Source organism: Hippocampus zosterae, chromosome 9, assembly GCF_025434085.1.
Source record: "Hippocampus zosterae strain Florida chromosome 9, ASM2543408v3, whole genome shotgun sequence".
In the NCBI taxonomy this organism is placed as follows: domain Eukaryota; kingdom Metazoa; phylum Chordata; class Actinopteri; order Syngnathiformes; family Syngnathidae; genus Hippocampus; species Hippocampus zosterae.
In genome coordinates this window covers 3,551,879-3,568,135 of record NC_067459.1, presented here as the reverse complement: position 1 = coordinate 3,568,135, position 16,257 = coordinate 3,551,879, and the positions used below count along the sequence as shown (strand labels likewise).

The following is a 16,257-nucleotide window of genomic DNA, read 5'->3' as shown; positions in this document are numbered from 1 at the left end:
CGCTAAATGCACGTCCCTAGCAGGTACCAGTCGCCAATGAGGTGAAGGGTGGGCGTGTAAGAGGAAGCAAAAGGAACCCAAATAGAGAATAAACATTAGAACATAACAACCTTCAGGAAACTTCTTTGCAAGACATCTACTGTCCATCCAATTCTGAACTAAAATAATTTAAAATAACATGTCTCTTACTTTAATGGTAATTAACAGGTGATGAATACACCCTTACCACAAACAAAATATGTTAGGGTGTGTGTGTGTGTGTGCGTGGGTGTGCATTCTCACTGACCTCAGCATGGTGTTCCTCATTCTGCTGCAGCACCTCAATTACGAGCTCAGCCAAGCGAATGGTGTCTTCCAGTTTTTTTGCGGGAGTGACTAACCGACCAACATTCTCTGTTGCACAAAAGTCAATTTTTAGAGTCTCATCTGAAACACAATCTTCACCTTCCTTATCAAAGGCCTCGACACAGGTTTAATGCATGCAACCGAAACACAGGTGGCAAGCATCCTGCTGATAAAAAAAATATATGACGTTCTTTGACGTTAAGATTTTACATCAAGAAAATGCATGCTAGCTTGCCTCCTGCCAACAACTATAAGCTCAAAACACATATTTGTCATTTTGAGTAAGTTTTGCCTTTTAAGTGGTCTTTGGCTCAGATGATAGGAACAGCCAAAATTACTTTGATAATCTTGTGCATGCATTGAAAAAAATGTAGAGAGCTTATCAGCATACCATAAATCGGTCTGGCGGGTATTTTGAGGATTTTTTTTTTTTTATCGTCGAAACAGTAAAAGACAGTTACAGTTTTAGAATGAAAGCTTACAAGACTATTTTATCATTACACATTCAATGAGGTCCCAATTCGTGGTGATAGTACACATTGAGGTCAGTAGTACCGTCCTATTACGTACGCAAGTAATGTGTCACAGCTTTGTCGGTGAGGCGGAGGAGCGATGTCAAACATGAAGAGAAAGTAAGGTCGACACGAGTGATGCAAACAACATTCAACACTGATCATGCAGTAATGTAGTGATCTTGTGTTAGAAGAAAATGGTGGAGTTTTATCAAGACTTACATCTGTTCCATAATCATAACCGGGCTTTTCGTATTCAGCTCTCACGGTAAATCCATATTGATACGATCAAGCAAAATTGCTCAGCTGTGCAAATTATGTATAAAAAGCTTCATTCGGTGAAAGGTTTGAGACTGCCCTACTGGGATGCATCTCTATCATGTACAGTGAGTGGAATGGAATTATACCATGGCTAACATCTACTGACAGGCTGTTTTTACTTTTCATTGATTGATGCCTGATCCTAACACACACACACACATAAACTTTTTTTTTAAATGCCAATCTTGTTTTGGTTTAATTTTCATGGCCATGGTATAAGCATGATAATGCACTCCAATGTATTTTGGACTGTGATGCCGTAGCATCATTGCATGAATAAATATTACCACCACAGTATCCATTTGATCGATCGGGCCATCGGCTTGTGCATTATCATTTACAATCGAGTTGTGAAGTGGGTAGGTGGAGTTGTTTTATATGGCTCGGATTCTGAGCTGTAAATATCAGATTCAGTACTTGCCTTTGGAACATTTCCTATTTTTGAATGAGCACAAAACAAATCTTGTAGTCAAAGTATAAACATTAGCACATCACAACATTCAGGAAACAAATGGGTCAACATCTTGTCAGAGTCAAAACTCAAGAAAGATCTCAAAATGATATGGAAAGAGTAAGATTGGATAAACCACATCATAGGAAAGTAATACTTAAAACTGACCAGTACCGTCTTTGAAAATGCAGAATTTGATCAGCTGTCTCAAGAACCCCCCCACCCCCGCCCCATTCAGTCCACCAACTGGCACAGTCAAGTGGTTCAGTGACGATGTTTGGCAAGACAAGTGGCTGATAGTTACTTGCCCGCAGGAGCTCAAGTCATGTTAACATGGCTCACAGCTCCCAAAGAATGGGACTTCTGTACTTGTAGTACTTGTTAGGACACCCCAGAGTAATGTCTCTCAAGCCAGAAGGTCAGAATTTGGTGGCACAGTTTGTCTTAGATTATTGTACATAGCTTGCTTTTGATCTCCCCTTAGAAACGCTATTTCACGATACATACAACCAATCAAATCGTTTCTTCTTTTCTGAAGAAGAATGGTTTGAACATAATTCCTTGTGATTCTGCTAAATCAGAATGGGTTTATCTCAATGGGAGATTCCCATGCACCAAGCCCACTCTGCATTATGGTGTGTCGTATCTTTCATGTACGTTGTATTTACGCTGTTTTTCATTTGGAAGACACGTTTAAATGTTTCCATAGCGACCACAGAGTGTTGCGGCCAGATAGGAAGTTTCTCATGTCATGATTCGTTTTTATTATTATGTTGAGGAAAAGACCACCATTTTCATGCAGATCATATAATATTTTGTTGTATTTATTCGGCCTTAAAGGCCGGTCCAAGAATATTGTCTGACATTAAACCGGTCCATGGGGCAAAATAGGTTGGGAACTGCTGCTCTAAAGTCTCGCTGAGATTGCCCAATTTTGAATTCTAACACATTTTTAGGGAACAATATGCTTTTTTCATGTGTGAAATGAACGCCTGAAATCACATGAGAGTTTTACTTCTTCTAATCTTTTTTACAACACTGACTCTAAAAGAGGAACAACTTCAACGAGGGGTGTTGAGGGAAAACAAGAATGAGTTGAGAGGAAGAATCGATACTGGAAGGTCATTGAAGTCGGGCGAGTCAGATTCAAGCAGTAAATACTTCAGCATAACTAACCATTTGCCTTGTTACCAAAGGTCAAGATATTTGTTTTTGACACGTTACCTTCTGTGTATATTGAAGAATGCAATTTTTTTTTTAAATGGGTTAGGATCTGTTCTATGTAGTCATTTGTGGATAATTGGGAAGTTAAAATTTGATGTCGACCGATGTCCTGTTAATTGTGTTGAACCTCCTGTGGACATAATAGATCACTGCTCTGTCTGCCTTTCCTGTCACTAGGGCTGAAACGCTCTCTCGTCGTTGGTCCTTTTCAGCCTCAGAAAATTGAGCTGGCCCATTACTGGGTATAAAGATCCCAATGGGGCATTTTCAATGCTTTTCCTGGCCTATCATCTTGTCCATTTTACCTCCAAAACCTGTGAGAGGAACTGTGGCACACATAGATTATCAATCCATTTTCATCCCAATTTACTGTTGGCACGCGGCTTCTTCTAACCATGTGTTCAATGCACTTGATGAAATTACCTTTCATACACTTTACACATTTCAGTCAGACTAAGGTATGATTGACTAAAGTAAACATCTAAAGCAACAAATTAAGGAGAACCTATGTTCTGGCCAAGGTAAAGCTGATAGTAAATGAAGAATAGACATCACCTGAATCCTCCATTTTTTCCTGACATTTGTCCACTTTTGAGACAGGTGACAAAGAAGGAGAGGAGGTAGATAAAAGAGGGAACAATTTAGGGAGGAAGAGAGAAATGCAATGTTCATTTTGTAGAATCAGAAAGTACCGGTGTATGTTAAAAAAAAGAGAAGAGAGAAGAACAGAAAACTCAAAGGCCCTGAATTTTGAGACAATCTCGTGTTGAACAAAAGCAGCAAATACCCGAATAGTTGTCATTTACAGAATGAAGGCCAACATCGTCAGCCGGTGATGTGATTAGTTCTGACATCATTCATCTTGTAGTTTATTGAATGGAGACTGCAGTATGTTTTTGACCTCTCGTGTGTATCATGATCTTAAACAAGGAAACGGATACACATAAGCAAAGTAAAAATGCATTCAAGTTGCAGACAGACAATGAGCTTTTGGGAAGTACTGCAAAACCACGATCAAAGGCAGATTGTGCAGTAAGGCTGTCAAGAAATTGACAAGTACATCATTTCAGACAGAAAACAAAAGATTTAAGCAAGTTCAAAAACAACACCCTATGGATACTTGTTGTGGTGGCTGTGCATGCTGTATGCAAGAGAAACATGAAGGTAGAGGATAAGCTGGGAAATGAGGGAAGTACTCACGAATGGTTAAATCCATCACTTGAGACGCCAAGCAGAAGACAGGATGCTCATACATCTCTCTCTTTTTCCCTACAGAGAAAGAGGGAGGACACCAAGGCATGCGACAAGCCCGGGTCAGAGGGAATGACCATTATGGTCCGGAGGGCTCGACCAAGGCTTTCAGGGTTGATTCGAAACCATTTTGTTGTTACGTGAATTGGGTATTTTAAATTTCAGGCAAATAGGCCTTTTTGGGTCAAACATACAAAGCAGTATCAGTTTGTGCCCTACATGTACTGTATGGTTATCCAATGAATCCTTTGTACACACTGTACGAGTACCGTATTTTCCGGATTATAAATCAAGCTGGAGCATAAAACGCATTTTGGGGGGAAATTTATTTGATAAAATCCAATACCAAAAACAGACATGTCATCTTGAAAGGCAATTTAAAATTAAAATAAAATAGAGAACAACAGGCTAAATAAGTGTACATATGCTAACGTGACATAACACATTAACAACAAACGGAGAATGTGCCCGGTATGTTCACGTAAGATATTAAGAGTAATTCAGATAACTATAGCATAAGGAACATGCTAACAAGTTTAGCAAACCATCAGTCTCACTCCGAATCACTAAATCCAATGAAGTGTTCATCCTCCGTGTCACTTTTAAACAACTCTGCCATTTCCGGAGGTAGAAGATGTGACGTTTCCTCTTCTACGTCGCTTACGTCAGACGCATCGTTGATTTATCAACACAACTCTAGAGCGCCCTCTTGTGGTTTAATGTGGAAATAACATGAAATCAAACAGCAATGTGTTAATAATTTCACACATAAGTCGCTTCAGAGTACAAAAGTCACACCCAAACTATGGACAAAAACTGTGACTTATAGTCCGGAAAATATAGTATGTCATCACACGCTTACGCTTGTGTGGTGGGTGTGTTGCCACTGAAGAATTGTATTTTTGGGAATCAATGATTGGGAATCAATTTGGGAATCAAATTGACAAGGTACTGTATATATTTTGCATGAAACTGTTCACATTTTATTTTGTAATTAGAAAGATCAAGGGCCTTAATTTTGTGCCCAGCCCAAGTCTACCGCAAAGCGTAAACTAACTGTGCATTTGGTGGAGTTTGTTTTCTTTTGATATTTTTTTTAGGCTGGCGCAGGTAGAAGGGGACGGTTATGCCCTTGTCTGTCGCTGTGGAAGGGAACGATGCCAACTTGTTTGCCATCCAATGGAAGCGGCTCCCTGCATTCCCTCTAAATTCAATGCAGAGAGTCACTCGGTCTACATAAGATAAGATAAGATAAGATAAGATAAGATAAGATAAGATAAGATAAGATAAGATATCCTTTATTTGTCCACACTGGGGAAATGTGGATGCAAGAGATGAAAAGTACATTTTAAAAGGAATTGCAGGATCTTCTACATGCGGCTGATGTAAAGTTAGCCGCTTTAAGGTAGACATGGAGACTGCCTTCTACCCTGATCGCGTGTCCGTGTGAGACAACTCTCTATGAACTGATTTCTCTGATGACTCAGAGGGATTGCCTCATTCCGTTGCCATATTGCAATACAACGTCATCGACCACACACTTTGAATCTGTCAAATCCACCGAAAACGTGTCACACCCCCTGTGGCACAATTTAAGGGGTGTTCACACGGCACACATTTGCTCCGGCGCTGCACCGATGTATTTTGTTGCGATATATTTTGCACCGCAGCAAATTGTGTGGAGCGTTCACACGTACAAAGCCGATGAGCGTGTTTGCACCGGCACAGCGTCGGTTTAGCCCCACTTGCGTTCACACGGCAGTTTCTGCAGCGGAGCAAAATGACAGAAAACAGATGAGCTGTCGTGTTGGCTGTTTTTAAAACGTATATACACAACTCAAGCGACTACTGGACAGGCACGTCCTTCTCCTTCTCGGTCTCCGTGCCTTCTGCTCGAGCGTGACCGCCCCCGAAAACGTAAATCAACGATGACTTCAATGACACTCAGAAAAGCAAGCACGTAATGCGCCAAACAGAAAATTAAGAGAGGAAATCACAATTATAAATTATATGGCGGAGCGGGGGTTGTGAACACACAACAAATGAACAAACTACACAAACAACTCCGAGACAGTCCAGTCTCCTACAAAAGGAAAGATGTTACCAGCCAAGTCTTGTGTCATTATTAAACAAACACATGACGGAAGTCTGACAGAACACGAAAGCAACGCATTCTCGCCGTACTATACTCTTCACAAGCATTTGCTCTGGAGCAAATTTCACCCAGTTGCATTCACACGTGCAAATTTACAACGGTGCTGCTTCGCAAACGAGCATTTGCTCCGGAGCAAATTTTTAAACCACCTCCCTGAGGTGGATCAAATTTGGTCCGGTGTAAGCTGTTTTCCGGGGCTAAGCCGGAGCTAATTTGCACGTGTGAACGCTCTACTGGGTCAGCCCCGGCGTAGCACCGGACCAAATCTTGCCGTGTGAACACCCCTTAAGCTGTTTTCCGGGGTTACGACGGAGCTAATTTGCACGTGTGAAAACTCTACTGGGGCAGCCCCGCCATAGCACCAGACCAAATCTTGCCGTGTGAACACCCCTTTAGACGTGCTTTTATGTGGTCTAAATTGTAGTCTACATTAAAGAAAATGAAGAAGCGGCCGTATGTATGCCTTGCGCACGTGCGCGTGTCTACCAAAATAGGGCTTCAAACTGATTGATATTGAGCCATGTTACAATGGTGCATTGACATTTGAAGGCTACAAATATTCTACAGTTTGGAGTTTGGCCAAAAGTTTCAGTTAAATGTTTTTTAACCATCATCAATACAGTGCTGTTACTTGTCTTCAATGCATCTTTATTTCAGCATTCCAGAGGATGTGTATTTTTCTTTGTCCCCTGGTGTTGAAACTGTGCTTTCAATGTCATGATAATTGGAGCTGTGTCGGTTCTGTAAAGTGATGCTAGTTTTTGTTTTGGTAGCTTGTATTTAAAGAACTATTTTACTTTGTCAAATCAAAGCTGACATTATTTTTTAATCCGTCTTGCCATGACACTTATTTTGTAAAAACATTGTTGTCAAAGTTAAAGTAGTATGTTTTGTACTTTTTGACTTGTGGACTGGTTACCTTCAAGTTACAATACAGTCAAATGTTTTAATGAGACCTACCCCAAAATTTTGGTTTGAATTTTAATGGTGGTGAACTATTTTTTTGAATGTTTTTATGACAGTCTACAACTCTACATAAACATTGCCAGGACAGTACATATTTTATACATTCACCCATTACACAATTCAGTCACATGAGGGTATTTAAAGTCATTATGATTGTTAAATTTTGTTGAACATGCTCAGATTAAGTAAAGGACTTGTTTTAACAGGACAAAACTAATGTTTGTTAAATGTGCATGTCTCCAAAGAAGTCTGCACTTCCTTTTTGTGTGTGTCGTACATGTTGTAACATGTTGTATTATAGTGCATTGATTTTATTGTATATTTCTGAAACATTTAAAGTTAAAAAAAATGACTGCAATCTTCCTTCAACAATGAAGTGAGTGTTAAAGTGATTCATTGTTATTAACATATCAATACTGGACCTGTGTGATGTTAAATGGTGTGCCAATACCAAAGGCAAGTAAAAGTAAGAAACTAAACTTTTGTCAGTTATTCCTGCAAATTGTTATTTCTACATAGCAACACAATAAACCTTGTATCCAAACATCTGTCATTTCCTTTTGCTATGTTTTTTGGGCAGTCTGCCTTGGATTAACCATTCGTTCCACAGAGCAGAAGCAGTTCAAAAAGGTCTGCATGGTTTGTCTTCAGATGTGAAGAAGCACAGTAGTATAAGAGGAGGGTTTTGGGGGGACAGTATCAACAATTGGAAGAGAGATGCTTAAGTTTGACTTCCTGATTTTGTTCAGGCAGGTGTCGTGTCGTTTCTTTAGAGACATCATCTTAAATTACAGGTGTCAAAGTCAAGGCCCAGAGGCCAGATCCGGCCATGTGTTTCACCTAACATGATTCTTGCTGAAATTTGGACCGAAATGTCAAATTGTCATGGGTAATAAATAACGTTGCAATTTTGCATCGGCCCTCTAAGGGAAGTTACTCCGAAGTGGCCCGTGACAAAAAATGAGTTTAATGCAAAAAATGAGTTTAACGCTCCTGCCTTAAATAGACACATTTCGGTGAGTGTTTGGATATTTGTTAATTTAGTACTTGTTTTGCATATTTATTAAATATTTGTTGATTCAAAAATAAATAAATAAATAAATCAAATAAAAATGTCATAACACCCAACCTCCTCTATTTTTAACCACATAAAGTTAATTTCACACTTTGTCAGTTGACTTGTGTTCTAGATGTGTAGGTTGATGCAACTGCATTGTCATTCTGTATTCTGGTAAGAATATAATAATAATAATAATAATACATTTTATTTGTAAGCGCCTTTCACAGCACTCAGGGACACTTTACAACCAAGAGAAAATAATAAAACCACAGATAAAATTATAAATAAAAGAAGAGAAAGATTTAAGGTGAATATGCAAGTCTGAATAGGTGGGTTTTGAGCTGGGTTTTGAATGTGTTTTGAATTTCCCCTCAACCTTCCCTGCTCGCCCCTCAGTCTATGTGCTGTCCTTGTCTGACTATCGTAGCCTCCTGCCATATTTTCATCCTAAAAACAAACCATGGAATTCGTTGGGTTAGGGTTAGGGTTATGCCATCGACAAACTTTTCTCGACGAGAAGAGCAGGCAGTGGGGAGCCTACTTGCCCCTCGAGGACATTTGCGGCTGGGTACACCCTAGATCACCGGAGGAAGTGTAGAATGGTGTGCCTCAATACTGTCCGTTGAGGATGTAGAAGACATCTACATTATCGGCCTTCTGATAATAGGTATGCTGCTGTTTGGTGTTAGCAGTTTCCTGATCTATCGCAAAATTCAACTGACGGGAGCGGCTTGATTGTAAATGAAGAAGCTGCCGGTCTTCCTGGATGGCATGGTGCGGATGTCCAACACTCAGACCCGAGCGGTGACTCTGCTCAACTGCAAAATGGATGTGATTTTGGAAAGTCATTGCAAGATGGACAACAACTTGGAGGAGTTGGAATCCGCGCTCAGAAAAGAAATCAGGGATTTGGCTGATCGACACCATTGAAGAGACATAGGCCACGGACTCAAGGCTGTCTGGAATTTTGGCAGCCTGCTCCCAAAACATCTGCGATCTGGACCTCCTCCTTCTCGGCCATAGACTGATAAGCCAGGACTGTCTCCATGAGAAGACCTTGACGAAGCAGCTGCGGCCTGACATGCACACACAACCAGACAATCACACACGCACACACACCCTTGTAACACCGCCTTTATTGTTCCTGTTTTTTCCCCGCGACGTGAACTGATCTGCTGAGCGCTCGAATGGACTGAGCAGCTGGTCGGACGGGGTGCATCGCGCTCCCCCCACCCCCTTTCCAACCATCTGCCCCCCTCATTACATGTTATGTCTTGTGACATGTTTTAACTGTCATATGGTTATTTACGTGTTGGGGTATTTTTTTCTCCTGGACTCAAATTATCCTCAGAAGAGGATAGTTCGAGCGTGGGTTTTTTTCCCCCTCTCCCTCCCTAGTGGTTTTCTTTCGGAACTAAGATCTCAGGGTGCTGTGCACACGGTGAGTACCGACAGGCCCTTTGCACTGTATCCCATGTTCGTCATTGTTTTTCATGTTTCTTGTGCAGAGCGTGCCTGTTAAGTCCTAATTGCCCCACGGGGATAAAAAAAAAGTTTTCTAAATCCGAATGTGACACTCTGAATCTAAAAACATTTTAATAGCAACCGCAACCCCGACCATGTGGTACAAATATTGTCGGGGGCAGTGGGTTCAGGTTTACAAACGGAGCCACAGTTGTAGGTGAAAGCCAGTTTCCAATTGCCCACGTCACATGCGTGGCCAACTCCATCATCCGCAAGGGGAGATCTTGCAGTTTACCTGTAAATTCACTTCACGTATGCCAATGACATGCACTGCCCCCAGCGAGTCTACTTCTGCGTCCACAGTTTCAAACCCTGAATGCGCGTAGACCGAACTGTTTTTAATGCATATGATGGGAGGGATCCGCAACAACCGGTCGGGTGTCGCATCGGTCCCATCCTGCAGCATCTAATTATATCTGTGCAAAGTCTAGGAAAACCCAAAAATAATGACTCCACCATGTGCTTTGTGCTCGACTTCGCTCAGCACGAAAATAGGGCCGATAGATTGCTGTTTTTAAATGTGGATGATGTCTCCTAAAGAAAACCTGCTCCAACACAAATATGAGCTGCCGCAACAGAGTGTCATTATCATCTAATTATTGAACTTCCTGTGGTTAAACACCAGGGAGTGATCATGACCAGCGAGTACCAATAGACGAGAAGGGAGAGGTGAGTATGGTCATTAGAAAGCAAGGCAAAGGGAGGGGAAACATCTATTCGGCTGGAAGAAAGCCCAAATAGAGATAGAGCCAATGTAGGACTCAGTTGAAAGAGAAGCTGAGGCATGGTGGAAGCCAGCAAAGGGAATAGTGAAGAATTGAATGCATTTTTACTTATTGTTCAGCTGCAACTATCAAATGGTACCGGCAGAAGGAGCATATATTTTGGGAATTTGTCACTTAAAATAACAACAAAAGTGCAGTAGATAATTGGCTGTCAAGAAGAAAAGCGTATTATGAATATAAAATTATATGGATTAAAGGCTCTTCATGTAATTAAATATTCTTGAAACTGAAAAAAGAAGAACAAATCCAGAAACAGTTTCAGGGATGTTATGAATAGCTTACCTTCCAGTTTGGCGTACTCCGACAGGCGCTGGTAATTGACCAGAGCTGCTTGCTCCAGACACTTACGAATAACAGCTTTGACTTCTTCTTGTGGAACCGGGGTGACAACATCTTTCATCAAAACCTTTGAGGAAGAAAATAAGTCTTTCATTTTCTGAATACCAACAAGTACCGAAACACTTGGGGCTTTATTTTCGTGTTCGGTCCGGTGCAAGTCCAGCATGGCACATGGTCTACCTCGGCACAGAGTAGGTTAGACCAGGTGTTGGCAACTTCTCAGATGCAGGCAAGCCAGTGCATCGTTTAAAAAGGGTAGTTTTCGCCACGGTGGGTGTAAACACTGCCAATTCCATTTACCACCAATCAAAGTGGCACCTCTCATTCCCTTTCAATTTGGCACACTCACATCTGCTACGGAGACATATGTATGCGGAAAAGAACGCAGCAATCCGTGCACAGGCAGAGCATTGTCACTACGCCTGGCCGGTGTGCCTTCCACAGCCATCAATGGCAGTGAGTGCAGAATGAGCTGGTGATTACAGCTGCCGATTTAAATATGTCAGTGGATATCATCCATCTATCCCCACCACCTTTCTGTAGCTGTGTATTGAGGATCTAAAAACGATAATAATGCTAAATAATAATGATATGACATCTGTGGAATTGAAAATGGCCTACAAACAGATGGAAAGGGTCTAAGATACAGTTTTAGAAGTTACAATTAATGTTTCCTCTAACCCTCCATGCATCTGAGCATTGATCCAAACTTCCTGAACCTTCCTTGAACCACGGTGAGCAATATCAGACATTCACACAGTGGCTACACCCGTATCACACTTGTCCAAAATCTGAGATCATAATAAGTTCCCAGATATAAGGGGTGTTCACACGGCACACATTTGCTCCGGAGCTGCACCAATGTATTTGGTTGCGATATATTTTGCACCGCAGCAAATTGTGTGGAGCGTTCACACGTACAAAGCCGCTCATCGGCACAGCGTCGGTGCAGCCCCACTTGCGTTCACACGGCAGTTTCTGCAGCGGAGCAAAACGACAGAAAACAAATGAGCTGTCGTGTTGGTTCTTTTTAAAACGTACTGTATATACACAACTCAAGCGACTACTGGACAGGCAAGTCCTTCTCCTTCTCGGTCTCCGTGCCTTCTGCTTGAGAGTGACCGCCCACGAAAACGTAAATCAACGATGACTTCAATGACACTCAGAAAAGCAAACACTAATGCACCAAACAGAAAATCAAGAAAGGAAATCACAAAATAAATTATATAGGGGCGGAGGGTTGTGAACAAACAACAAAGGAACAAACAACTCAGAGACAGCCCAGTCTCCTACAAAAGGAAAGATGTTACCAGCCAAGTCTTGTGTCGTTATTAAACAAAAACATTACGGAAGTCCGACAGAGCACGAAAGCAACGCATTCTCGCCATACGTACTCTACGCAAGCATTTGCTCTGGAGCAAATTTAACCCAGTTTTGTTCACACGTGCAAATTTACATTGGTGCTGCTTCATTAACGAGCATTTGCTCCGGAGCAAATTTTTAAACCACCTCCCTGAGGTGGATCAAATTTGGTCCGGTGTAAGCCTTTTTCCGGGGTTACGCCGGAGCTAATTTGCACGTGTGAACGCTCTACTGGGGCAGCCCCGGCGCAGCACCGGACCAAATCTTGCCGTGTGAACACCCCTATAGTTTGGTACGAAAAAAAAGGGGGAAAAAAATGGTATATCGTAATAGAGGATATTATTGAACAGACTTTTTGACAGGGATAACATGGGCCCAAGTTTGTAAGAAATGGTTAAGGATGAAACATTTTATATTGCGAATTAGACCAATTTAACTTGAATTGTCGAAACATCAATGGAAGAAAATTCTATAATAAGTTTAAAAATAAATTATGCCTGCAACCTTTGTTATTTTTGATCCATCCATCCATTTTCTACTGTTTATCCGGGGTCAGGGCACGGGGGGACCAGCTTTATCAGGGAACACTGTTCCTTCTAAGCATGCTTTGTGAGCAAATGTGCACTGCCCCCTGCGTGTCTGCGCATAAAATATCTGAGCTGTGCACACAGTAAAAATCCAACCGGTATTGAAAATAAAATAAATGCATAGCTTATTCTGTATTATGCAACATGTGATTGGCTGTTCCAGGTTGTTATTCGACGCAATTCGCTCACGCATTGACGTCATGACGTTGTCACTGGCAGCTACGCATGAATGTTACGGAGCACCGGTGCTGAGAGCAGAGAGGCGTGTTCGCCGCGGAGGCTGCGTGACCTGAGGCAAGGCACTCTTTACCCATCATAATAATGTCAAAACGAACGGGCAGTGGCACATCCACTCACCAAGTAAAGAAGAAATGCGGTTTGTTTAAGATGGAATGGTTGTCGGAGTATGTGCAAGCGGAAGACAAACCTGTGAAACTTGATATTTTTTCTTTTTCGAGTGAGAAAGGTCTACTCTGTAAAACGTGTTGCAAAGCTAAAGTAGCAAGCGAGTTTTCGGAGGGAAAAGTGTGGAACGTCACATTCAGCACAAAAGTCCTTTGAATGCAGGAAAATTGTACAACGATGCATGATGGGAATGGGGATCAGTACCTGGACAAAGTGTACAACCACTGGAGAGGGGAAAAGGACAGACGGAAAAAATAAGGTGAAATTTAAGTTCTCAATCTGTTTCGAGCTTAATTTTAATTTATTAAGAATAATAATTATTAAAAATAATTTGTGTAAATGCTAATACAACAGTTTAATTCAATATTTTGCAGATATAGTTAATTAATGTTTCATGAATTACAACACACGTCATTGTGCAACATGTGAATGTTTTGACTTTTTTCTGAAATGTGTACAGGCCTAAATCCTTCAAGAGCACGAGCTACTATGAAGAAGGACCCTTATGCTGTGGAAGATTCAGAGGAATCGACTTGAACAAAGTGTCAACCCATTGGAGAAGTCACCAAGACACACAAGAAGAATAAGGTGAAATTTCAGTCCTCAGTCACATTTGTGCTTATCTGGTGTTGTTTACCAGGACATTTGTGTGTATTGATCAATAAGTTCTAGTAATACCACTTAATATAATAGAATAAATGGTCATTACAAGTCCAGTGGTTAGCACGTCGGCTTCACAGTGCAGAGGTACCGGGTTCGATTCCAGCTCCGGCCTCCCTGTGTGGAGTTTGCATGTTCTCCCCGGGCCTGCGTGGGTTTTCTCCGGGTGCTCCGGTTTCCTCCCACATTCCAAAAATATGCATGGCAGGCTGATTGAACACTCTAAATTGTCCCTAGGTGTGAGTGTGAGTGCGAATGGTTGTTCGTCTCTGTGTGCCCTGCGATTGGCTGGCAACCGATTCAGGGTGTCCCCTGCCTACTGCCCGGAGACAGCTGGGATAGGCTCCAGCACCCCCCGCGACCCTAGTGAGGATCAAGCGGTTAGGAAGATGAATGAATGAATGAATGAATGGTCATTACAATTGTGTATGTACAGTATTTCTTCTACATACAGCATTACATGAGCAGGACTTCCGGACTACAGTCGGTCCATCTCACCCAGTGAAGAGCAGCACTCTCTCCAAGATCACAGTAGGACATTGTCACATTGCAGTTGATGCGTTGTCATAATTTATACAAACCATTGAATTTTTCACTGAAGGTGGACAAACACACTTATTAAAGAAGTAATTTAATAGAAACGATTGCCATAATTTTATTGTTTTAATTAAAACATGCAACTTGAATGTATGTGATGCACATGATACTGCGTGACCACAATTTGCATGGCACATGTTGCTAATGATAATAATAGATTGTATTTGTAAGTGCTTTCTGGATGAAAAGCATTTCTGATGTCACTCTTCACTTCATATATTTTGTCATAAAATAACAAACGTTATTTTAAAACGTTGTGCACAAACACAATGAGCAGTCCCATGGACCATCAAGAAAGGCACTTACAAATACAATCCATTATTATCAAATCGCTCCGGATGTTTGTGCGTTTGCTCAGACACACAAAAAATTTGAGGGAACATTGCCAGGGAAGCCCAAACGTTTGTTATTTTATGACAAGTGAAGAGTGACATCAGAAATGCTTTTCATCAAGAAAGGCACTTACAAATACAATCTATTATTATCATGATTGTTATTATTATTATTATTATCATCCATCCATCCATCCATCATCTGATATAATGATCTACACGAGGGTCGCAGTCTTTCTGGAGCCTATCCCAGCTGTCTTCGGGCAGTCAGTGGAGTACACCCTGAACTGGTTGCCAGCCAATCGCATTATGATGATGATGATGATTATTAAATAATAGTTTGATGAAAGTGTGATGCACCTTAAAACATTTTCATAATCACAGCATGAACATAGAATATTGGTATAAAAGGCATTGTAACGAATGACATAACTAATAATTTCACACCAAAAAATTCACTCACCCTTTCAAGCAATGATAGAGTTGCTTTCAATGCACCCTCTGGTCGTCCAAATGGAAAGCAATACCTTTTGGGGACAGTGTAAGATTTGGTTAATCATGCTGTTCTTGGGATTTTCATGAGCACCAGATAAAATTGTTAGCTATTTCCTTACCTGAAATGTGTAATCTGGTTTTCCAATAGCACTCGAAGTCTTTCTCTGATCTCCTCAAAACGCTCCTTTTCCTCCACTGTGACAGTACCAATACCGTCCGGTCTGAAACATGACAAAATAAGTTTCACAGCAACACTGGCAATCATTCCTTAACACTGTGAAGGTCATACAGGAGAGCACTGCAGAATTCAGGGCAATATAACCGTTGGTGGGATCCTCAATAACTGTATTAATAACTTGGTGGTTGCATTCAGCCTCATACCTTCCCTGTCATTTTTAGAGACATTTTTTAATTTGAAGTTCTGTTTACATATGAATAAATAGTCCTTGTTAAGCAGGTGTGCATCTGTGAGTATGTGCATCTCGATTGCATTTATCCCATGTGACATGCTTGGGCCTGGGTGGAGTCTGAGCAGAGTGCATGTGACAGGAGAGGCGCTGGACTGGTGGCTGTGACAGTATGATGAGAAGCGGGAGACATGACACACCCTCTATCCATCACCCCCTGCCGGCCCCCACCTCTTTTTGACATGTCCTTTCAGCGGACAGCGGCAAACTGCGCGCCTGTTTCGGAGAGGGTGTTGTTAAAACACACAGAGTGTTTCATTAGTGCCGTGTTTGATCTCATGGGGTACAAGCATGCTTACCATCAAGTATCATGTAATCCGGACGCCCTCTGCAATTTGCATGAACATTTCAAGACACCGTCATTGCCACCTGTCGACCGTCGCTGCTGAAATTTGGCTTGAGGCAAAGGCTTTTGAATT

General features: G+C 41.5%; 1 protein-coding gene across 22 annotated transcripts in view; it reads right to left on the bottom strand.

The window, feature by feature from the left end:
* The window catches only part of cadpsa (Ca2+-dependent activator protein for secretion a), a 187,171-nt gene that overhangs the window by 70,455 nt on the left and 100,459 nt on the right, over positions 1-16,257 (bottom strand). For 8 of the 22 annotated variants that reach the window (XM_052075015.1, XM_052075012.1, XM_052075017.1 and 5 more), the window contains 6 exons: positions 15,491-15,592; positions 15,340-15,403; positions 10,877-11,000; positions 4,054-4,122; positions 3,409-3,441; positions 287-393 (listed from right to left, as the gene is read on the bottom strand). In XM_052075015.1, the coding sequence (XP_051930975.1) occupies positions 287-393; positions 3,409-3,441; positions 4,054-4,122; positions 10,877-11,000; positions 15,340-15,403; positions 15,491-15,592 (499 nt within the window). The remainder of the gene's footprint in view (positions 1-286; positions 394-3,408; positions 3,442-4,053; positions 4,123-10,876; positions 11,001-15,339; positions 15,404-15,490; positions 15,593-16,257) is intronic. The other 14 variants (XM_052075014.1, XM_052075023.1, XM_052075026.1 and 11 more) reach the window with 3 other exon arrangements.